The following is a 25,713-nucleotide window of genomic DNA, read 5'->3' as shown; positions in this document are numbered from 1 at the left end:
AGCAGTTTTGCAAGTTTCCTTCTAGCTTCTCACCCTTCGTAAATATTATCAAAGAAGGCTATGAAAATCAATCTGCATTGTTAATGCTTTTGATCTTTTATTTAAAAAAATTCACAAAAATCTAACCTTTCATTGGATAATAAGAATTTAAAATGGGGGGAAATATCATAATGAAATAAATGTTTTTCTCAAATACACGTTGGCCACAATTAATGGCACCCTTTTATTCAATACTTTTTGAAACCTCCATTTGCCAGTTTAACAGCTCTGAATGTTCTTCTATAATGCCTGATGAGGTTAGAGAACACCTGACAAGAGATCAGAGATCATTCCTTCATCCAGAATCACTCCAGATCCTTTAGATTCCCAGCTTCATGACGGTGCTTCTTCTCTTCAGTTCACCTCACTCCTTTTTCTACAGGGTTCAGGTCAGAGGACTGGAATGGCCAGCAGAAGCTTGGTTTTGTGCTCAGTGACCCATTTTTGAGGTTTGTGTTTGGATTATTGTACGGTTGGAAGATCCAAACATGGCCCGTTATAAGATTTCTAACAGAGTCAGTCTCTTATTGATTTTTTTATCTGTTGGTATTTGATAGAATCCATGATGCCATGTGTCTAAACAAGATGTCCAGGACCTCCAGCAGAAATATAGGCACACAACATCAAAAATACAGCAGTATATTTCATTGTACACATGGGGTACTTTTTATCCCTGTGTGCACCAAAGCCATCTTGAGTGTTTGCTGCTAAAAAGCTCATTTTTTTAGTTTCATCTGACCATAGAAGCCAGTCCCATTTGAAGTTCCAGTCGTGTCTGATAACTAAATAGGCTGGAGTTTGTTTTTAGATGAGCTAGGAGAATTTTTCTTGAAACCCTCCCAAACAACATGTGGTGATGTAAGGGCTGTTTGACCATTTTTTTAAGGTTTTCTGACCCCGAGACTCAACTATTTTCTGCAATTCTCCTTTCTGCAATTCTCCGTCTTTCTATTAAATCCTTGGACAGCCTTTAGCCACTCAAACTATCCTCCTCACCGTGCATTAGGACGATACAGACACACGTCCTCTTCCAGGCAGTTTCGTAGCATTTTCTGTTGATTGGAAATTCTTAATTATTGCCCTGATGGTGGAAATGGGAATTTTCACTGCTCTAGCTCTTTCCTTAAAGCCACTTCACTAATTTTTGAAGCTTAATTATCTTTTGCTGTACATCAGAAATATATTATTTGGTTTTTCTCATTGTGATGGATGATTAAGGGATTTTGGGCTTTGTTTTCCCTCCTATTTATATTTCTGTGAAACAGGAAACCATGGCTGGATAATTTCATATTCATAATCACCCTGGAGTGCTCAAAATTGTGAATATGAATGGGAATATACTTCAGAGAGGGGGTACCAATAATTGTGTCCAACGTGTATTTGAGAAAAACATTTATTTCATAATGAGATGTTCCCCCATTTTCAATTGTTTTAGTTCAATGAAAGGTTAGATTTTTGTGATTTTTGTGTGTGTGTGTGTGTGTGTGTGTGTGTTTAGTGTTTTATTTTTGTTTTGTGTTTTAGAATTTGTTTTGGTTTTGTGTGGCTTTGCACCCGCTATGGGCATGAATAATTAGTCATTTGAATATCTGTGTGATTTATTTATATTAATTACTTGTTTTCTGGTCAAGTTTAGCAGCTTCTTGGATTCTGATCTTGTGATTAATTGTGTTTTTATTGAGGTCTGTGTGACCCTACAATATTTCTGATAGAAAACATAGGCTAAATCACTCAATACTGACTAATTTGCACTATTAGTAAAACTGAAATCATTGTACTTCATCTAAGTAGTCAACTGATCAAAGTTCAGTCAAGAAATGTTCTCAAGTAAATAACTTTAGCTAAGAAAACATCCTGTGAAACCTCCTTTTTACACATAGCACTTGCAAGACAGCAACACAACAGAGATTAGAATTTAGTAAAGAATATTTGTTGTGTATAAAACAACTCTTAGTAGAAAGCAGACCAGACATTGTTGATTTAGTCTGTATTTTTCATATGAGGCAGTACAAATGTGGCAGGATGTTTTCGCTTTTCTGTTTTGATTAGTTTTTTGTTTTGTTTTTTTTTTTTTCAACGAAAAAAGCTTATAATAGAGAACTGTTATAGAACTAAAATAGAAAACTGTTTGTTAGTGTAGAAGAGGAACAATCTGTCCCAGTTTGCGTCTGGGTAGAGGATATTAAAGGTGTCGTGGCAATGATCAACTTGTGCAAATTCATCATGGTGAATAAAGAGGAAAAAAGTGCAATTCAATGATTTATAGTTTCTGGTGGCTCATGGCTCACTTTGTTTTGAAGATTGAGAGAATGGGCAGGTCTGCTGTGTTTCTCCTATAACATCACAGAGTGAGCTTTGGCATGTTGATGGGCCTCAGAGCTCTTAAAGTTTCCAAGTTACAAGATAACGATGTGTTTCTCTTTGTGCCTTCCACGTGCCGTGACGGGTAAGAAATAAGCGAAGCCAAGCCGAGCACCTTAGAAGCGCTTCATTTCTCTCTCTCATGTTTAACCGTCTGTTGCTAATTTACTCTCTCTCCCGGCAATACTTTTTTAATAGTGCATCCGTTTGTTCAAGAGATAATTGATTCCCTGTACTGCCATATTCATCAGTTACATTAACTGAAGCTTGTCCGGAATATGAATTATGGAGGCCGTCTCTCCGTTTCTGTCCCTCGTTTCTAGCTGCAGCTTCACGTCAATAGACCATGTAAATACCTTTGAGGGAAACAAATGTTAACCTAAAGTCAACAATGTGCTAATTACGCTAATGATAATGAGGCTCGCGCATATTCATCAATGCTTTGTTAAGTGTCGTCTTGTTGTTGGGTCGTGAAGGGAGCCTTCAAAATCCTTGAGGCATTTATTGTTTCCTTGCTGTTTTGTCTGCTTCGACACAGGGACTTTGACAGCTTGTCTGATCTCACGGAAGAGTCCAAGGTCCGGTACATCGCTCAGCGGTGGCAGGAGCTTGGATTAAAAGATGTCCAGGTGACCAATCACATGGCTCTGCTGAGCTATCCCGGACCCGCCCTCAGCACGATCACCGATATAAGTGAAAACCAGTGTTACCTGCCCAGCGGAGCGAGGTGTGACCAGACGTTCGCATCTACGACTGAACCATTTGCATATGCAGCCTATTCGGCTATGGGAAATCTAGCGGTGAGTTACATGTTTACAGTTGTACTCAAGTATATACTCAAGTGATCAATGACATACGAACGATTGCGATTGAAATATTAGCTATGGGTCCAGAACATTGAAAAAAAAGTATAATGTGATAATATCAACCCTTCATATTGTAATCAGCTTGTAGTTTATTTCTCTATTGATTCTTTTGGACCAAAAAAGAAAACGACACATTTAGTCCCGATTCGCTTAGCATTCACACTGTCAACATCAAACCTAAGATACAAAACAAAAGGCATAAAAATATTCCCAACAATTAAAAAAAATGCTGTGTGCTGGGTTTCATGTGCTAGTTGTTTGTGTGTACATGTGGCATTTTTACCAGCTTATAACTCACAAAGAGCTTATAAAATATGCAAAGGAGTCAAAACAGTGCCAGGAGTTACTGCACACATATACAAGATCTGTACCAAACTGTACTGGCCAGCATTACTTCTATGACAAGAAGAACTAGGTGTGCTTGAGCATTTTGTCATTCTTGTTCACATCTCGGTCACATCTTGTTTCGTTTAGATGTCTTTGGTTCAAAACATGAAAAGGTGGGTCTCAGGCCACTTGTTTGGTGTGCACTAAGGTTTGAATGGCAGCGTTCACACTTAACGTGCAGACATAAACTGCACCTGCCACGTGTACACACCCTTAAATGCATTAGATTATGCAAACGAAACCTAAAATGTGGTCATTTGCAGATGTTACTTCAAAGATTTATTTATAAATATTGTAACCCATACTATTTTTTTTCTTTAAGTTTTTCAGTGTAACCCAATTTGCCTGAATTTTGTTTAAGAAATTAATACTTTAATTCAGTAAGGATCTATTAAACTGATCAAAAGTGACAGTAAAGGAATTTACAATGTTTTAATAATACAAAAATAAATAAAATAATATTGTCAAATAAAAAAGGATAATGGTTTTCACAAAAAAATTATAAGCAGCACAATAGTCTCCAACATTGATAATAAGAAGACATATTATCTAATATCAGATATTAGAATTATTTCCAAAGGATAATGTGACTTTGAAGACTGGATTAATGATGCAGAAAGTTCTGAAGTTTTTCATCAGAAGACTAAATTACATTTTTTAAGATATTAAAATTGAAAATAGTCATTTTAAAATGGTAATAATATTTCACAGTATGACAATTTTACTTTATTTTTGATTAAATAAATGCAGCCTTACAGAGCTTAAGGTTAATGTATGTTTCAGTAACTTGGTTTCTTTATTTAACCCAGCCCCAACAATGAAAATTATTCAAAAAAGTCAAAACTTTGCAAGTCGTCAAGCAGCACATAAACTGAAACTGAGGATGTTAGTGGAACAGCATCCGTTTTAATGCTTAACGATCGCCATAATCACACCTGTTCCATTCCTGGTTTTCCATTTCCTGCTCACTGGTGAGTGAAAACCCTGATCCAAGCACCACCCAACCCAACCACCCCACACTACAAGTTAAACTTCCACGTTTTTTAGCTTCATTCCAGGTAAAAATCCCTGCTTTATTCCACTTCACACTACTCACATACTCTGGTCTGAAACATCATGAAAATAAATGTTAGTCACAATAAATATCAGCACAGGAATGCCACTCAACCAATCAATTTTGAGGACTTGAACTAACTGTTTTATCATTTTTAATAGAGTAACAAGAATAATGGATTACAAAGTTGCTTGTTGACCTTTTGTATTATTGACTGTACTGCACAATAAATGCAGTTGCAGCTGAATTAGCTGTAGGATATCAGAGACTGAATCAGACAAATTTAAGATTCGATCAGAACATCGAAACATGAGAAGCTGAGATTCCACAAAGAGGGGCCTCAAAGCTGTAACAGGACAATGTCATAAATCTGTCCAAATCCTAGCACCAACTAGTCTGAAGCAAGCAAACTAACCAGCAAGCTTCTTTCACAGAACAGCTTACAACCTTGAGACAAAAGAACACTTATTGATAATTCCAATTCAGGAAGGAGACTGTCAAATTTGGGGCAAGTAATCACGACTCTCTTGGGCAGGTCTCCTCCCATACAAGACAAAGACTTAGACTGCAATTCCTTAGGAGACCTTTTAACCTCTCTCTGGTCGTCACAGAACATGCCTCTTATTCTCCATAGAACCACACAGAGACAATATTTTCATATGCACTAAAAATCATCTTCAAAGGACTTATGAATTATTTCTCTGCATAGAAATAACCTATATTATGTTTGTAACCCACACATTAGATTATCATGTTTTAATCAAATAATATGTATGGTTTTTTAATCACTATTGAATAGCTGAAGCATTCAGATGCGTGTTTGTATGTATGAGTTTTAAAAATCATGCTTTAAATGTTTCTTCCAATCAAATCTTTGTCAAATGCATCATAGTCTTGTTATAGAAATCATGTTCAAAAGTATACTTTGCAAGATCCTGTAAATTTCAGACCTCTGACTGAACAGATAACATGTTGATTTATTGATCGGGTGGAGGAACAGAGAAACACCCCAAGCAAGGACAGTATCTAATTGGTCAAGACGTCCATATGGGACGGTCTGAAAGCCGAGTTGAAAAACTCAGGACACCATCAAACTCTTCTTCTCTCTCCTCTTCTTCTCTTTTGCCACTGCGTTTTGACGCTGCTCTTTGAGCGTGCTCTGGCCCACGTGCCAGCTGCTACCACAATGAGAAGAAAAACGTCTTAGGTTACGTATGTAACCCCAGTTCCTCGAAGGAACGAGACGCTGCGTCTGGAGACGCTTTGGGGAACGCTTTCAGCGGCTCTGAATACGAAGGAAATCTGTCCAATGGATGGCGGGACGTCACGGGCGAGGTGACGTAATGACCAGCTGGCATAAAAGCACGTGCGGTGAAACCGGCGTCAGCTTCTAAACTGAAGCAAGCGCTGGCAGGGATGCCAGAAGTGTGGCCTCACGAAGCAGCGTCTCATTCCTTCGAGGAACTGGGGTTACATACATAACCTAAGACGTTCCTCTTCAGGAACTCGAGCTGCGTCTGGAGACGCTTTGGGGAACGAGATACCCATGGCACCAGACTTCCCAATCCCTGCCCCGTGTGTATCCGTACGGAGCACATCTAGGGCGCGAGAACAGAAGTGCCTGGAGTGGCCCGCATGTCCAGGCCATAGACAACCTGACAAAAGTCAGGTGTGTAGACCATACCGCAGCGTTGCAGATGTCCTGATTGGGACACCTGCGAGAGAGGCCTTGGAGGCCGCCACACTTCTCATGGAATAAGCCTAGACTCCCATCGGCGAGGGGCGGTCAGAGGACTCATAGGCCAATGAATGGCATTGCAATCCACCGCTGAGGGTCTGCCTGAAGCAGGAAGACCTCTCTCAGTGGGACCATAGCAAATCAGCAATTGGGCTGCCCTTCTCCACATGGCAGCTCTGTGGACGTATGCGTATACAGTTAAGCTTTAGCTGGTCAGGCTGCCGAAAGGGAGGAGGACTAAAGGCCTGCAGTACGACAGGTTGTAGCATGACCGAAGGAACTTCGCAAAGTCCAAGTGAGAAGGGGCCACTGACAGGGCCGCAAATCCCCAACTCTCTTAGAGATGAAATCGCCAGAAGAAACACGGTCTTCATCTGAGATCTCCTCAACAGGCTCAGAGAGCATCAATACCACAGCCAAGTTCCAAGGGGGGACCCGGGACCGTACTGGAGGCCTTAGCCTCAGTGCACCACGGAGGAAACGTGTAACTAGCGGGTGTCTGCCCACTGACTGTTCACCAAGAAGGGTGTGGTAGGCCGAAATTGCAGCCACAAAAACCTTCCAAGGTGGAGTGGGCTAACCCTGCAGAGAGTCCAGCCTGCAGGAACTCCAGCACTGTACCAACCGGGCAGTTAACTGGGTCGAGCTGGCGATCTCTGCACCATTGAAGTGAAGTGTCTCCACTTCAGGGCGTACAGTCTCCTCGTAGAGGGAGCTCTGGATTGAAGAATGGTCTCAACAACCTCGTTGAGGGACCGGAGGCTACGAGCCGTGCCCCCTCAGGGGCCACACCCACAGCTTCCACAAATCCGGGCGGGGATGCACAAGGTGCCTCCTGCCTGTGAGAGGAGATCCCTCCTGACTGGAATCTCCAATGGAGAGCTATCGAGGAGGGAAATCAGGTCCGAGACTACCATACTCGGCCCGGCCAGAACGAGGCTACTAATAGCAGCCGGAGTCCGTCCCGGCGCACTCTCTCCAGAACTCCGGGGAGCAATCGGGGGAAAGGCGTACAGACGAAGCCTCGGCCACGTCTGTACCATGGCATCCAGCCCCTCGGACCTGGATGACATAGAGAGTACCAGAGGGGATATTGTGCTGTCTGAGTAGCGAAGAGGTCCACCTGAGCCTGGCCAAACACTCTCCAGATCTGCTTCACCACCTCGGTGCGAAGCATCCATTCCCCGGATAACAGCCCCTGCCTCGACAGGCTGTCTGCTCCCACATTGAGATGCCAACTAGATGCTCAGAAGGGAGCGGCATGCTCAAGGTGACCCTCTAAGTTGAGGGGAACAATGCCAGCTCGACCAACAGGAGAGCCGGGAGGGAGCAGCATGCTCATAGGTGACCCTCTATAGTGAGGGGAGCAATGCTAGCTCTACCAAGGCAGAGCTCTGGAGAGCGGAGAACTTAACTCTCAGCATGAGAGGGAACTCAGACGCTCAGAAGGGAGTGGCATGCTCAAAGGTGACCCTCAAAGTTGAGGGGAGCAATGCTAGCTCGACCAACCAGGAGAGCTCTGCCTCATAGCCCACACAAGGATCTGGTGTGCCAGCCTGTACAGGGGGCGCAAACCGCAGACCTCCTTGGTGGTTGATATAAGAGACCACCGATGTGTTGTCAGTGCGAACTAACACATGGCAACCTCTTAGGTCTGGGAGAAAGTATTTCAGAGCCTGAAACACGGCCAGCATCTCGAGCCTGAGCACGTTCCAAACGAGATGATGACCCCTCCACAGACCGTGGGCAGGGTGGCCACTCATGACCGCTCCCCAACCGGTGAAGGATGCGTCCATCGCTAGCGTACGCGGCGACGCGGAGCTCCCAGCACCGGGCCCTGGGACAAGAGCCAAGGTTGTCTCCACATGTCTAAGGCACGTAGGCATCGCCGCGTGACCTTGATCATGCGAAGCGGGTTTCCCCTCGGGGAGAACCCCTTGGTCTTGAGCCACCACTGTAGGGGTCTCATGTACAGCAGGCCAATAGGTATCACGTTGGACGCAGCTGCCACCAGACCAAGCAGTATCTGAAACTGCTTGACAGTGGGTGACTGGCCTTCTTTTACCCTCCTGACTTTCGTGAGGATTGACTCAATCCGAGCAGGAGACATACGTGCCTGCACCGTGATCGAATCCCCACTACCCCCAGATAAGTGGTTCTCTGTAATGGAGAAAGCACACTTTTCTTGGGGTTCGGAAGAGACTAAGATATGTGCTCGCTGGAGATCGCTGCGCCCTGGAACACCATATGTGGCAGGGTTAGCAGATCGATCTCCTGAGGGCACTGGGGGAAGACAAGCACCATACGCTGCGGTGAATCGTGCTCTACCCCAGCGGGGCTACCCTCATAAGCCCTGATCCCACTCACATCAGGGCTTCTTGGCCGAAGACCTCTTCGCCTGCTTGGCTGGGATGTCCTTGACCGCGCACCCTTCTTACTGCCTCGACCCGCGGGGGCGAGCTTGCCTATACGAGGAGCCAGCACGCAGCAGGGGCTGCTGGGCGAGAGCGTGAGCTAGAGAGTGGCAAGGGAGAAACCTCTGGAACGCCGCTGCCTGCCTCCCGAACCGAAAAGGCCAGAAGGCAAAGTGGGGCGTCCAGAAGGAAGACCCTGAAGACCCCAGAGGAGTCTTTAAATCCGACAGGGTCAACCAAAGATACAAAATCAGCAGTTTTGCAGAGTTCACGGATGTCCTCCGCACTAAATCCCTCGCCCTCATCCAACTCCTTGAACAGGTCAGCCTGGCATGCCCACAACACCACCATGGTGTGCAGACATAAGCCAGGCCGACCTGCTGCCGCGTACCCTCATATAACCCTCTCTGCGGTTCGACAAGACACTCCACAAGCTCCTCATATTGGGGTGAAAGAGGGGGTGCAACATACTCGGCGCCTCCCATGTCAACCTCCTCGGAGGAAGACAAGAGAAACGCAGAGGCCGCTGCCCGAGGGGAAGTATCCGCGAGGCAGGCTTCCGAACTCGGGGAGTGGTCATGGGATCCGACAGGTGAGGATGGAGATAGAGACTCGCTCGTCTCCGATCCCTCCATCAGATCCAGCCGCGAACCCCACGAGCGCCGCCACTCCCCAGCACCACGGGGAACTCCAAAGAAAGAACCCACCTCCGGAGAGGAGGGACTTTCGGGAGCAAAGCACGCGCAGAGGAAGGCTCCCGCGCGGACAAACAGCCCCCTCGAGCCCCATTACGTCACCAAGCCGTGTGCATCCACCGCACACAAAAACGTTTGTAAGGAGGAAAACACTGCCCGTGTTGCGCCCTGCTCCCATGTTAGAAACAGACAGATAAGACTATATACTCACGGAGATCTGGATAACACTACATACTCACGGAGATCCAGAGCGCTTTCACCGGTTTCACCGCACGTGCTTTTATGCCAGCTGGTCATTACGTCACCTCGCCCGTGACGTCCCTCCATCCATTGGACAGATTTAATTTGTATTCAGAGCCGGTCACGCTGAAGGCGTTCCCCAAAGCGTCTCCAGACGCAGCTCGTGTTCCTGAAGAGGAACCACCTAGTCTCATTACATCCTTTTATTCGTATTCTTTTTATTTTAGTTTCTTTTCTTTCCGTGGAGTTTCGTGTGCTCATGTAAGTTTGCTGCAAAGTTCAGCTCCGACTGCACTTGTTTCAAACTTCAACCAGACCAACTCCGCTTCTGCAGCCAACGCCCAAGACGTCACTTCAACGACTACTGAACTCTCAACCAATCAGCCACTTCGGGGAACCCCCTTTCCTGTAAGGACGACAACAAAGGGGATTCCCTTAGCAAAGCAAGCAAGTAACCTCCAGGTTCTAACTGAATCGGTGCAGTTAATATAAATTTTAGCCTCATTGAGAAACTCAAAGCGAGGGTTAAATAAGTGATGGTTGTTCAGGTCTATGCAATAGCACATATTGCTATAAACTTGGGATATCACATTTTCATTCTCTTAAACTCATCCTTTCCTCACTTTCTCTCTTTCTGCAATGTGTGAATGCGTGAATGCTTGAGTTCATGTGTTAGATTAGTTTATGTCTTCGGTTTATAGAAATAAAATCTTATTTATATTGAAAAGAGAAGTATATTGTGTTTTGTGCTTAGGCAGATTAAGACATTAACTTGTATCTTGTTACTTCGCTATTAAATAGTGTTTTCACTATATTTTGGATTTTAATATACAGTGCAGAGTTGATGTTATATGGCTTGGTCAATGAATCGCTGCCGCCTCAGTAATCAGCTGTAAAACAGTGATTCTGTTCAAATTCCCTATAGAATCCCTTTGAGCTAAAACTATTTCTTTAAATTACATATTAATATTACGTGTTTTATTATGTTACATAGCGTTCTGCTCTCACTCTCACTTTCACAGCCCTGAATGCTTCATCCTGTTGGAAGGTTAAAACAAATCCATTATGCAAGACTGAACCCATTTCACACATGTGTGTGTGATATATTCTCCAGCTATTTTTAGAGGTTATGCTTTCTGTCTCTAAAGGGAACAGGAAATGTCTAAGGAAGATGCATTGCCATTATCCGTTTCAAGATAGACACACTTCATCTAACAGGGATAAGCTTCAGTAAAAAGTTCTTGGAGTCAGTCACAGTCGGTCTTTCTTGCCGTACTCTACAAGGGGGGGTCAAAGTCATCCATCAAAACTCTGCACATACACAAGGCTCTGAGGTAAATTAAATTGCATTTGCAATGTCTAAAAATCAGCAGGGAAAAACAAATATGACTGGCTTGATGGATGAAATCCTCTGGGCTCTCGTGCCGAGGCGTTAGAGATTCATCCAGCTATCCTGAGCCGCTCATGGGTCACTGGCCATTTCACATTATGTACTTCTACCAACTCCCAACTCCACAGCTGGGCTGAAAAATTCATCATCTTTTCCACTGAAAACATAGAGATGCACAGCGTTACCACAGTCACATATCCACAGACAGCTTTGACCTGCAGAGCAGTATAACTAATTGTGCCAATTATAAAGTAATAATCAAGTACTGAAAAATATGTAGAGTCAAGCCCTATTTTAGGAATGTGTCATGATAGATTTCATTTAAATTGTATTTTATTCCCCCCAGTAAATTGAGTAAAATCAAAGAAGCATTAAATTACAGGTTTCATAGTTGTGTCAGGGTTCTGTCACTTCGGTCTAGTTTATTCATGGGTTTGTGACAGAGCCCTGACACTCCCTTCTTGTCTTGTTTTCTGGTGAGCGCGCGGCTTCGAGTGTGCTCGAGCTGCGCGCTCTCTTGTCTGCGTGCTCTGTTTCATGTTGGGGCGTGGTGTTCGGATCCCGGCACTCCTGTCTTGTTCAGACTCTGTTCTGGTTTCGTGTCGGGGTTCGGACACTCAAGCTCCAGGTTTGTTCTTGCTGGGGAGCGTGCGATTTCGAGTTCGCTCGGCCTTTGCCTTTGCCTTGCCCTTGCCCTTGCCCTTGCCCTTGCCCTTGCCCTTGCCCTTGCCTTGCCTTGCCTTGCCTTGCCTTGCCTTGCCTTGCCTTGCCTTTGCCTTGCCCTTGCCTTGCCTTGCCTTGCCATGCCTTGTCGTGCCCTGCCTTGCCAAGCCTGCCAGCTGTCCTGTTTTTCCCCTACGGGGTAGTTTTGGTTGGTTTTGTTTATTTTTATCATTAATAAAAGCCCATTCTCTGCAGTACTGACTCCTCGCCTCATCCCTTCTCCCCACAACCCTGACAAGTTGAGTTGTGAATACAATTTGTTAATTTGAGTCTTCTACACCTAAAATTCTGCTATTAATTACACTTTATTATTATTAATTTTTTTATCTTATGTCATTCCTTCCTTCCTTCATCCTTTTTATAATTTTTTTTTTAATACTTTATTTGGAATAACATGCGATGAAAATTCATGCACAATAATACCAGGAATGTGTGTGTAATTTTTACTAATGCACATCTATTTTTTTCCCCCAAAACAAATTATTTGTGCGTTAGCACAGATATTGACATCTTCATTTAGTCAACCATGTGGAAACAGATAATTATCAGTCAAATGATGCTGAAAATGTTTGCTTGTACCAACAAAGAATGCCCTTTTTTTATAACACAGCACAGTCAACAAATAAATCCCATTGTGCATTTTCTTTTCTTCAAGGAATCTATAAATGTCACTTTGTCCCCAGCATTTGCTCAATTCAAAGAGCCAAATCATTTGAAGTCTAAACAAGAAACACAGAAAACTGCAGGTAATATAATAGCTTGTGGTAATTTGAGTGGAGGCTTTACTGCTGGTCAGTAATAAGTTTGAGGGGGCTCCCGAGGGTAATTAGTTTTGATGAGTTAAATCTTCCATGCTCCGTGGCTGTTTCTCTCCACACCATATTAGTGATGTTCAGGTGCAGGCGCTGGGCAATTACTGCCTTTAATTTCTCTACGAAGAAAGTGAGGTTAGGTAGTGAGAATGAAAGTTCCTCTTATTTTCTTTTTTGTTTCTGGCCTACTCACAGACATGGGTCTTCTACTTTTTATTTGAGCCAAACACCCATTTTATACAAAAATGAGTGTTGCATTTTTATCATTGACCTATATTAACATGTTTCATATTAATGCATTTTGCTTCCCTTTAATGCTTACAATGCAAAGCCATTAAAATGGTGGTTCTTAATCTTTTTGGCTCCTCTCATTGCCTACAGTAATATTCAAATGGCACAACAACCTTAGATTCTGTAAATTAAATGCAGGATTCCAGAAGTTTACATAACTGAATATTTTTAGCAAATTAATTTACAGGACTTTTCTGTTTATGATTTACAGGATAGCATTTATTTATTTAATCACTATTTTAATTAATTCAATGAAGAAAAAAGTAATCTTGAGGCCCCCTTGCTGATGCCTCCTAGTGGGCCTCAGCCCTTTGAATGAGAACCACTGCATTTAAAGTAATAATTACTGATGAGTCATATACTTGTACATTAATTAGTAATTTTAAGAGTAAGGGACTTTATCTTCTTGACTATAGCTATATATATATGTGTGTGTGTGTGTGTGTGTGTTTTTTCCACAAAAAACAAACAAAAAACCTTTGAAAACAAACAACATTAAGCCTTTTTTTGATAAATAAAGAATTGCATAGATGTCTAATATTAGCCATTGTTTTAGAACATATCAGCCGCACAGAGTATTTGATGTTGTAGCTGATGAATGAAGAAGTGTAGAGAGAGAAAAAAAACCCTGCTCTATATGCGCTCCATGAAACGCCTTGTTCTGAGTGTTTCCTTTGATACGTGAGCTATACTGTTGGGAGTGGTCATTTGTATTCATTTAACATTGATAGTGTTATATAAAAAGTAAAGCGGTGAAATGATGAAATGTTTCTGCAACACCTGACAAAGCCGGAGTATTAACATAGTTCAAATTGTAATCTTACATGGATATTTACAAAAAGTTCAATCAGATGGACACAAGAAGGGCAATTTGAATTCCTTTGAAATTTCAAGAGCTTCTCACTGTAATAATGCTTCACGGCCTCTTGCAAAATGAAAAAAGAACTGAGCATTGAGCAATGTACAATTTTTATTCACAGAGGACATGCCGTCTGGCCTCTAATGGCACCGCGTGATTGGGGTGGTATTTAACATTCTCCTCAAAATAATGTTTAATTATGGGGTGGGTATTTCTTTCCGCTCCTCAGTCATGTAGATGTGAAAACAATTGTTATTTTCCTCTAGCTTCTTCGAGTCGCCGGAGGTGAGATGACTCGTGAAAGGAGCCGTCACTCTTCTAGAAAAGCTATTTGTTCACCGCAATGCGTGCCCTCGTTAATTTCATTACCTTAATGACAGCCTCTCAGTGCAAATCTCATCCATTCTCAATTTTCTGCCTCTTCTTTGGGGTTAAATGGAACACTTTTCTAATGTAAATGCAGACATTAGTGATAAATCCCATCTTTCAATGGACTTGTGGTTTTGTGATACCAACTAGATGTACTCTCCTGCCCGGAATCATTTTTCATTTCCCCCTAGGCCCAAAGAAAAATGAATCAAACTCAGGTAATGCATTTCCACTTTGTGTCTCCGGGCCTTAAATAGCATTTAGTTTGACCCCACCTCATCAACCCTCGTCAGTCGGAGGCACGCGCTTTTCTTAAACTCACAAACTGGGGTCTTGTTTACTAGTGCAGACTAAATGACGAAAAGGACGCCGAGGCCTGTAGCTGCTATGAATCTGCCTTGAATATTTTCAGAGCTGTGACATCTATGCTGCGTTTGTGCGTGATTTATAGTGCACTGGCTAATATATGTACTTGTCCCCCATTATACACAGCCTGTGATGTTCACTTTGTTTTCACTCATGCTTTGCTATCTGTAATGAATGTGACAACTAGCTTTATGGGGTGAGTTACGTGAGTCACAACATTGCAAATCAGAGACTTGTTATTCCTCACACACACACACACACACACACACATACAGTAAGAGACAGTGAGAGAGGTCAGCCTGAACCATTTTAAAATAGTAAATGTTTAAAAAAAAAATATTTTTTTTCCCAGGCAGAGGTGGTGGACATTCAGTATGGGAGCCCAGAGGATTTGAGACGAGTCCAAGCCAGTGCAAATGTGACCAATAAAATAGCACTGTTGAAACTTGGACAATCACCTTTGCTGTACAAGGTATGTTGTTAAATTAATGTTGATCTATCTGTCTGTCTATCTGACAAAATTATCACTGAACTGTTAAGGACAAATAAATTAACTTAAAATGATAAATACCATCAGAATTGTAAGTGGATGCATTTAATCCCTTCAAAGAGATGCTAGTCACTCATGAGTCATGATTGACTAAATTAGATTGACTTAGTCTCATTAGACCAACAAATATCCGTGATTATTAAAGTTGCATTTAATCATAACAAGAGGTTTAAGCAAGTTATTTCATTTAATGAAATCACTGGCAGCTGTTTGGGAAATCATTATATGTGATTAATGCATAACAATTATGGCTATAAGCAATAAACTATGGCTATAAATAATTACAGCTCAAGTCATATCATTTACCATTACTTAACAGTGTAAACCATCTCTCAAAACCTTGACCAAGATAATTAATTCAAACTCAGGTCTTTGTATCATTAGAGTAATATTTTCATTAAAGTAATATGATTATTGTAATTGGTATTTATTAGTGGGTAAAGCACAGGTGATATCTTATAATTTGGTGACTTGAGGAAAGACACCTGTTGGCTTTGTTTTTCATAGTATCTCTAGAATGTTTGAATCATTTTCAAACCTAATACATGATTACTGTGCATTCGAGCAGGGGGTCTCGAAGTAGGTTTTGTAAATGTGACTCGTTCTCAGATCTCATCCATTTTCATACTGTGTTGATTATACATGAAAGGACCAATGTGGTGTGTGTTAAGTTTCATTTCTTCCCTGCTTTCATGTGCTTATTTGGTGTTGAGTGCAAACACATTGTAACATCTAGTATGTGCCAGAATTTAATACAACTTTGAGTGAATACAGATTTGAATTTCATCCTATTTTAGACACAAATCAATTGAATGACTTGGAACACATTGCACAGATGAGTTAGATTGTGGTAGTTAATGTGCTTTTTGGAGCTTCAGTTATTCCAATCACCATCCTCTCCTCCCTCATCCTTGTGTTTCTTGATTAATAAAGTCATATGGGTTTGGACTGCCATGAGGGTGAGTAAATGACTAGAATTTCACGTTGTGCAAACACTTATTTTAATATTGCTCCTGCAAAGCAGTATCACTTTTTATGTATTCATTTATTTTGGGATATTTTATTCAATGAAGAGTGTATATTTTTGTTTATTCAGCGAACGTCTATAACTATAAACAACACATGCAGTTTTATTTTTTTATTTTTTATTTTTTATTCAGTAAAAGCTTTTTAATTAATTTAATTTATTTATTTATTTGAGGAAAATGTACTTACCCTCAGGCCATGCAATATGAAAATGAGCTTGTTTGTTCATCAGAAAAGATTTTGGGAAGTTTAGCATTTCATCAGTTGCTCACCAATGGATCCTCTGCAGTGAATGGGTGCCATCAGAATGAGAGTATAAACAACTGATAAAAACTTCACAATAATCCACAAGTAATTCACACAGTTTCAGTTAATCAGTTAGCGCCTTCTCCAGTGGAAAAAGTCTTCTCATCTGAATCAGGAGAGAAATATGCACAATATGTACAATATTTGGAATCTCATTTTGATGGCACCCATTCGCTGAAGATGATCCGTTGGTGAGCAAGAGTTTTTCTGAATCTGTTGTGATGAAGGAACAAATTAATCTATGGCCGTTTCTCAATACCAAGTTCGCAGAGTCTGGACTTCCGTCCTTTCGAGTTTGGACTTGCCAAGTTCGACTCAGAAGAACGAACTCTCGAGGACGGGAGGACGAACTGAATTCTGGGTTATGGCCCGTATCAAGTCCGCACAAGTCACCTCTCGATGCATCCTCGGTAAAAGGGGCGGATCAAGAACACATCCGGGGATTTGAACTGGACTTGGCTAGATGTGAACTTTGAATTGGAACAGTACTTGGGCAGCAACTGATGACGTTTCACAAGTCCACAAGAACACAAGTACAGACAAGTACGCATATTGAGAAACGGCCTATATATCGGATGTGTCAGGGAGTCTCTGTCACCAGCCCAGTCACGACACTCACCTGTTCACGATCTCCTCATTATTGATCACCTGTCTTCTGATTCCTTGCACCTGCTGCACCTCATCAAGCCCGTCTATATCTGTTCACTCTCAACACTCCCTCTTCGGCCAGTCTACAGTTCACTACCCTGAACTCTGCCAGACTCCTTTCCTGTGCTTATACTTACCCCTAGATCCTCCTACGAACCTCTGATGATTATCCTACGTTGCACTCCTCCGTTCCAGGTCCCTGATCTCTCACAAACCTGCAAGGACATCACCTCTCAGTATTCAGCTAAGACCCATTGGACTGTTCATTGTGCTTGCTACTGACCTAACGTTGCTCCTCACGATCTGCATCTCCCTTCCTGTCAATAAACTTCTGCGTTATATCACATGCCTGTTGTCTTTACCTTGATATGTGATAGGATGGCCTTATGGCTTTTCAGCTAAATTAATAAATATAAATGATGACAGTCAGATTATTGGAGGGTATTATTATAGGATATTATTATTATTATTATAGGGTAGCACCACCAAAAAAAAATACCTCAGTATTAGAGGTCACATGTGCCTTCTGATAGTAACATCTTTAATATACATGTATTCTTTTTAACGTCAAAGAAATGGATGTCTTTTTCTAAATTCTAAATAAATCATTAAAGCTGGATGGGTTATAATGTAGAAGCATGTTTTCATATTTCATAAGAGTTCAGCTATTCAGTAGCTTTGTGATTAATTCACAGTAAGATCTGGGACAGTGTCTTCACATTACTGCTGTACTCAATGTCACTCACAAATGTGCCTTCCATCGAGGATGCACAAATAAGAACATTTAGAAGATGAAATCAGATAAAAGCCTTTTGATATCACATAAGTAATTTCCTGTTGAATGTAGAAATGCAATACTTTTCAAGTGTCCATGACGGGGTCATCAGAAAAGTTCTAGCTGCAATATCTTATCTCCTACAAACCATGCTATTAAACAACTAAATTCATGAAAGAGTTCCTGAAAAGAAACAGAAATGATGTAATGCAAGGCTTTAACAGAGAGAACTTTTAATTAGTTTAGAACCTTTAAACTAATTTGTCCGTGGAACACAAAAGAAAACTTAAAAACTATAAAAATCTTTTAGTTTTTCTCTTCAATAATACTCATTGAATTTTGACAGGAAGTGTCTCTGAGTTTGCACATGTGCATTTCATCAGCATAGATTTCATTGATATGACTGTATGATGCAGGTAATAGTGACCTTTGGGAGCACTAGATTCTTGATAGGAATTCAAGCCCTGTACCAGGCAGGCACTCAGTGTCATTTGTCTGGGAAGAGTTATTGATTTTCTTTAAGCGAGTGCTTATGCTCAGTCTGCAAGGATCAAGCGTTTTGACTGCTCCTCCTCAGACAATTAGCCCAGAGAATGATGGCACTTTTGATCCGATACCTTAATCTACCATCTCTGTCACCATGCACACTCCAGTGCTGGCACGGCTCACTCTCACACAGTCCAAATGAAGATACTAAAGCAAATTTGACTTGCAGCATTCAGCTCAGTTTTGGTAGAAACACTTTTATAGGATTTTTAAAAGGTTTATGGGCTTTTGTTGTGTCTCTCTTCACAGTAAAACAAGAATTATGGCTCATGATGTTATGCTTGGCAGCATGCAACATTCATAGCTAACAGCGTAGTATAACAATATGTCAGGTAAATCCAAAAGCCTTTTAATATTCAATTCAAGCCCTTAACCTTAGAATAGAGTCTCAAAAAAATCATCTAAATAGGCTGTTCTCTTTGAAAGATAGTGTATGTGTTTCATTGACGTAATATAATGAACAAGGGTACATGTAGCAGAGAACAGTTTTTTCCAAAGTGGCTGTCTCGGTTCTGTTGGTGTCGTTCTATTTGCTTTTCTGTTTTGCTTACTTTCCCCAGCAGATTTCCCTAGGGTGCACGACAGTTGCTGTCCTCCCCTGAAGGTGCTGAAATGGAAAATATTTTAGGAGTATACACATTTACTGTATTTTTGTAAATGTCTCCCCTGAGTAAATCAACAGATAAGAACAGAATGTCTTTTTCTGAATTAACGCTAATGTCACCCTCAAAATTTGCTCTTGAAGGAAGGTTGGAAAGTACATGTAGATATATGTAGGACAAGCACTTTTCTGGCACAAAAAAATTAGGGTTTTTGAGTGAATGAAAAATCACAAATAGGCCAACAGCTTTAAACAATAAATTTACACTCCTGTCATGCTTAGAAAATTGTAGTAGCTGTTCAACTTTGTTGAACAAGTTAGAAAAATCCCATTCGTTATTGTATGTGATTTTTTTTGTATCTTTAAGAATTAGTTTGGGTTGTAATTAATGATTGATTTTAATAACAAATTTGTGAAGAGCAATAATGGAATAAATGAACATGAGCAGATTTAATTTCAGTGCATTTAATAACGGCACTCCGACAAAAGTAATTAAAAAATTAGAAGCAGGAAGATTATTGGCTAAGCGATGCATCTCCTATCATACTCTATGAGCCAGCGTGTGTATTGGAGACTGTAAGTAAATGTCAAGTGCTGTGTGTTTAGTTGTGCTCCTTTGTATTCCCGTGAAGGACAAGTTGTTGGCTCTTGTTGGCATTTAGCAAGAGGTATGATCCACAGTGGCAGCATCGGCTGACGCTCCCAAGCAACCGAAATACCTACAAGGTGTTGATTGCTATCTGTGAACAACTCCTGTATTGAAAAGAAAAGATTTCCAAGCCTATTACAAGCCTGTTTATCTTTATCGTGCATGGGGAGCTGCTTCTGGCTGGCTTCTCATATGGATGTCAGGTGCTAGGGAGTTTCATTTGCACAAAACCCAGTGGTGCATCTGCCTTCACACCAAATATACCCGTCTGTTTGACACACAGTCTAACCGCTGACACGGCTGGCACATCAGCATAAATGATGTGCCGCTGTGCATATGGTGTACGCTGCCATTAGCGGTCGCAGCAAGATTATCGACTAGATGTTCAAGGCAAAGAGGGACCTTTGAAAAGTGACTCAGATGATATAAATGTCTACTGCCATGTAAGGCGGCTACATCCTGATTCTTTACCCCTGGAGAAGTGAGTGTGAAGTTCAAATTCAGTCAAGTTGGGAATTATTTGCTCTGCTTTGAGATCATTGATTTTTATGTGGGTGTTTCTTCAGCTATTTTAGACTTTTAGAAAAAAAAATCTCTTTAGACACAGTTTTCACTCTTGCTTGTTTATTTCATTTGTCTGATAACAGTGGATACACAAGCATCACAAAAGAAAAAGAAAGAAAGATAAAATCTGTCTAAGAAACACCAAGTACACTGAAGTATATAGTGATATATTATGGTTTTTGTAACTAGATAAAAGAGACATTTCCTCCATCCATGGCAAGGTAAGTTGCTGTGATAGATACTGTGGTTTGGCTAATTTGGCAGAGCTGTTGGAAGCTCTCGTGAGAAGAGCTGCCCAGCGCTCCCAGTTGTTATGTTGTAATGATAGTTCTCTGGAGGTGAACGTAGTGAGAACCCAAGTGCAGCTTTATTTACAATGAAAACATAATCCATATAGGCTTGACTTGACTTGGCAAGGACAGACTTGACTTGAAACAGACATGACTTGGCATAAACAAAAACAAGAACTCACCAACAGGTTACAGGGACAATACTCAACAAGAGACAATGGCAACATGAGTGCTATAATTGGGTCAATATCACCATAGAGTGCCTTTCAACCCTCACAATACTCAAAAATGTTGTTTTTAATTTCCTATTTGCTTTGTCATTTCATAAATAGTAGACACTCGAGTACTATAGAAACATATTAGCTGAGCTCCCACACATTTTTTTTTTTAGATAATTATGGGCCATTATTTGAAGCATAAAGCATAAGATATGTCCACCCTGTCGTTGACATACATATTACTGTTAAATACGTTTTCATTGCAATATTAAGATGCTAAGAAGAATATTAAGAAGATAAATTATATTCTCTGAAAGTTAAGATGTCCCTTTCCTAAACAGGGTTATTTGTTTGCCTTCAAATTATAAATACATAAAAGATTTTATGTAAGCCATGTGCTTTTAAAGAAACTCATACAATTTGCACATGTATTTTTTCTTATTTGGAGAAAACTGTGATATTTGGATGCAGTTTTTTGTTTGCATGTTATTGCTCCTACACCTTGCTATTGAACACACTGGATTATATAGATATGATTGAATTATTATTTGAAATATTATTTTAAAATACCAAGATGACAGGGTGGACCAGCACATGACAGGGTGGACACACAATGCAGAATACACAAAGCATGACAAAAATGTCAATGAAACATTTATTTAACCTCGAAAAAATTATAAAATTACATTCTCAATCACATTGACATACCCCCCCCCCCCCCCCCCCCATTCATTTTAGTTCAGATTAATTTATATTGATTTAATGCATCTTAACTAAAACATGTAAACACCACATTATGAACAGAGCGAAACTCACACTTGCACTCATACTCTCGCAGACTCTCTCGCTCACACACACACATACACACACATAAACATAATCCATACTAATAGCAATCCCAGACAATAGGAGGACAGAGTGAAGGTACACAGGACAAAAATTTCCACTCTTTTATTAGGCTTGGATCACACCCTGTATGTTATATAAATGTGTAGGGGGGTGTTGTACAGTGTGTGGTCATTGAAAATTTGTTCTGATATATGTTCTTCACAGAAAATGAGCCAAGGCCAATGAGTATGAGTTTGAAAAAATAATTAATTGTATAATTTTTCTTCTGACAAATAGTGAAAACGGGTCCCACAGACCCGAATACCATACAAGGGTTAAGGTATGCTTCTCTCGTTCGAGGTTTGCATTCCGAAGTTTTCTGTATTGCCATCTGTAGTGCAATTTCTGCTGCAGAAAGAGCAATGATTTTATGTTTTTATAAATTACAAAATATTATCTACAGCAAATCTTTCTATAAATTACAATATAAAATTTCTATAAATTGCAATATTATCTACAAATGAATGCTGTGTCCACCCTGTCACGTCTAAGTGGCTGACAGGGTGGACATTTTGAGCATTCTAGCTAAATAGTTAGTCTGGTTGTTGAAGAGAATTTGGTATATTTAAAATTACATATTTCTAAAATACTGTATTCTAATCAAGTCTGGCATATTTTATGGCGAAAGGGTGGACATGTTAAGCTTTGGCAAAGCAAGTAGGCAAACTTATATGAAGAAAATTTGTCAATTGAAAATTTGTCACCAACTTGCTCACCTCAGCCGTTGAAATTCCCGCCACTGAAGGGACATAAAATCTGTTGTCCTGATGTCACTAAAGGGGATGGCCTTTTCTTTTTTTTTTATTAAATAAAAATACAATTTTGTATTACCAAATGATCAATACACTCAAACTGAGTTTAACAAAAATTTTACAAAATATTAAAGGGGTCATCAGATGACCATTTTCCACAGGTTGATATGATTCTTTAGGGTCTTAATGAAAAGTCTATAACATACTTTGGTTAAAATTTCTCAATGGTAGTGTAAAAAACACCTTCTGTACCCTGTCAAAATCAGCTCTGTTTTCATCAAGCCGTTTTTTAGTCCATGTTGCTTTAAATGCTCATGACTCTGCTAGCCCCGCCCCTCTCTTCCGTGGGGTGACCAGCAGTACTGTTTACTTAAACCGTGAAACTGTCTAACTAGCACGTTATTAGGAAAGACAATTTGGAAAGATTCACAAAAAAACGTTATACTCACTTCTTCTGTAGATGAAACTGGATCACGAATGATTCGTGCGAACATAGACGGATTTAGGCAGATCTGCGCATTCACTTCAAAGCAAAATTGTACAGAACTATGTCATTCTGACAGGGCTCTCAGAAAAGCCTGATTTGAGAAAGGGGATTTAAAAAAAACACCAGGTGGATTTTTATCATTATAGTATGTTCAAACAACTTGAAAAGTGAATTTTACATCCGATGGCCTTTTTAATAGAGAACTGTTTGTTTTTATTTTATGATTTGAGTATATTCTTCTCTCATTCAAATATAATGAGCAGTGCATGGGACAAAACAAAATAACAAGCATCCTATTATACAAAACAAAACAAAAAAATCTATAAATTGTATCTAAAGAGCCAAGTAATGCTTTTGTTATGAATATAAAAACTTAGCCTAATATAACACACCCTTTCATAGTCATTTTTTATGTTACGTTATCATGGCAAATGAGTTATTTATGTACAGGACACCAAAAGGCACCCTACAGTGATATTGACCCAATTATCAAACAATGAGGGTCACATGACACAAACCAACCAATGGGAAACAAGGCACATCACTAAAGCAACCAATCACAACATGACACACAGACAAGAGTAACACATGACATGATCACATGAGGGGCAAGGAACACATGACAGGAACATGAAACAAGGCAAAATACCAAAATAAAAGACCAGGAAACCTAAACAAGAAACAAAACCCAAACCCCACATTACATATGCCAAACACACCCAGATACTCACACAGACTGTCTGTCTGTCTAAAAACTTTTTGTAGCTTTGATCCAATAAATGTTGAGCATAAGAGACTACTTAAAAAAAAAAAAAAAAATCTTACTGACCTCAAACTTTTAACAGTAGTATATCTTGTATTTAGAGTTCATCTCTGTCATCTCTTCACAGCTCTCTCTCCTGGCAGAAGTGGGGTTTAGTGGCTGTCTTCTCTATGTGGATCCATGTGATGCCCCATTTGGGAATAAGACATTTGGGGTAACCCTGAACCCAGGTGGGAACCCGTTTTTTCAAGAAGACGACAGTACTGGTAAGTATCTGCGCTTACACCAGGGCACTGTAGCCTTCTTAAGATTGTATTAACATTTTATACTCTCATCAAAAACTTCCCATATTAAGAAAAGAAAAAGAAAATAAATCAATAAATAAAAAGAGTTGCTGCAATGACTTGATGGACATGAATGTAATTATAGTTATTATAAAACAAACAAACATATCTTTAGGTCTCAGGTGGTTTGGCTTTACTTTCAAGGCAAATGCTTGCAATTATGCTGATAATTTTCACATCAAAAAAGAAGTCACATTAGGCAACAGTGAGTGAGAGGAAGATAATGTCTATGATGCCTGCACACTTAAACTACCTCTTCGCTAATTAAACACGTTCCATTTCAGACTATTATTTTTAATGATGAAAGAAAATGACATAACTTGCATTGTGAAATCTAGACTAACAGTATATGCATATTAAAATAAAAAAGGATCCACTCATGGCAGTATACCATCGTGTAAGTCTAAAACCAATATTGTGCACTGTGCGTGGTGCTGAAAGTCAGCTATGTGTGTGCAGCTGTCCGTGGTATCCCCGACTAAGGATTTTCAGTCGAATCGGAATTTTTGAATCTTGCCGATAGTCGAATCATATGTTTGGAGGCGGGGCAAAATACATTACCGAGAGTCAAAACAGATATTCGACAGTCATAATTACTGATGTTAAATGACTTAGTTTAAAGTATCTACTGTTTGCTGCAGCATCATGCAATTATAAAACCTACAGTGTATGCTGTCCATGATGCCGAGATTCAACTGTATGTGTGCTGCTGTCTATGGTTCAGGAATCAAATGTCCTACAGCATGGAATTTTTAAATTAAGGTCCCCCAGCCCAGCACTGCACTGCACAAGGACATCTCAATTTGAAGGATCCTTTGAAGGCAGTCTTCGGTTTCGCATCGTTCATTCAGCCTGTTGTGAAGGATGCATAAGATGTCTTTCACATCTTTTTATCATCCATAGTATCATCCTTTGCAGACTTTCTAATTCTCAAAAAAGAATTTGTTGAAAATAAATCATTCAATTTTGTTATGAAAAGAAAGAAAAAAAATATTTTGGAGAAGATGGCATTATGTTTTCTTTTGTTGTAAATTAATTTTGTAATGCTAAATTGTGCATAATGTAAACCCCTGGGAGATCATTCAGACAGTTGCCATTACCTCTACTACATTAATAAAGTCACTTAATATAAATATTTTTTAGGGGTGTCCCCGACTAAGGATTTTCATAGTCGAATCGGAATTTTCGAATCTTGCCAATAGTCGAATCATATGTTTGGGGGCGGGGCAAAATACATTCGACAGTCATAATTACTGACATTAACACACACAGGGAAAATGTGTATCGGACACTTCGCAGATACAAAAATAATGTTTTATGTTTTGATGAAAAGATAGCATTAAAGGTATTTTTTTTAAATAGTGCTCTCATTATAACGTTATGTATATGACAGAAGTTATTGTTCTGCATTTCTGTTTTGAGCTGCATGCGCTGAAGATGACCAGTAGAATGAAGCATCTGATAGCAGGTTTTTAATCAATTGGATTTAACTCATACACTGTAAAACCGGATAAGTTGATTTAACTTAAAAATATAGTTGAAACTGATTACATCGAATTTTTATCATTTTTTAAAGGAAATGTTACTAAGTCATTTTAACTAATACTAACTTAAATCTTACAAGTTACTATAACATTATCGATCAAGTTAATTTTATAAGGAGTTTTTGGGTTCACTGAACCAAATAAAATTAATTAAAGAT

The 25,713-nt window shown here is 40.1% G+C and overlaps 1 protein-coding gene across 1 annotated transcript in view; it reads left to right on the top strand.

The window, feature by feature from the left end:
• LOC306855463 (inactive N-acetylated-alpha-linked acidic dipeptidase-like protein 2) overlaps positions 1-25,713 on the top strand; it is a 209,077-nt gene that overhangs the window by 140,056 nt on the left and 43,308 nt on the right. The window contains exons 3-5 of the mRNA XM_079394206.1: positions 2,939-3,200; positions 14,957-15,076; positions 23,795-23,933. Coding sequence (XP_079250332.1) covers positions 2,939-3,200; positions 14,957-15,076; positions 23,795-23,933 — 521 coding nt within the window. The remainder of the gene's footprint in view (positions 1-2,938; positions 3,201-14,956; positions 15,077-23,794; positions 23,934-25,713) is intronic.

This window comes from Barbus barbus, assembly GCF_936440315.1.
Source record: "Barbus barbus genome assembly, chromosome: 35".
In the NCBI taxonomy this organism is placed as follows: Eukaryota; Metazoa; Chordata; class Actinopteri; order Cypriniformes; family Cyprinidae; genus Barbus; species Barbus barbus.
This window is presented reverse-complemented; position numbering and strand designations above follow the sequence as displayed.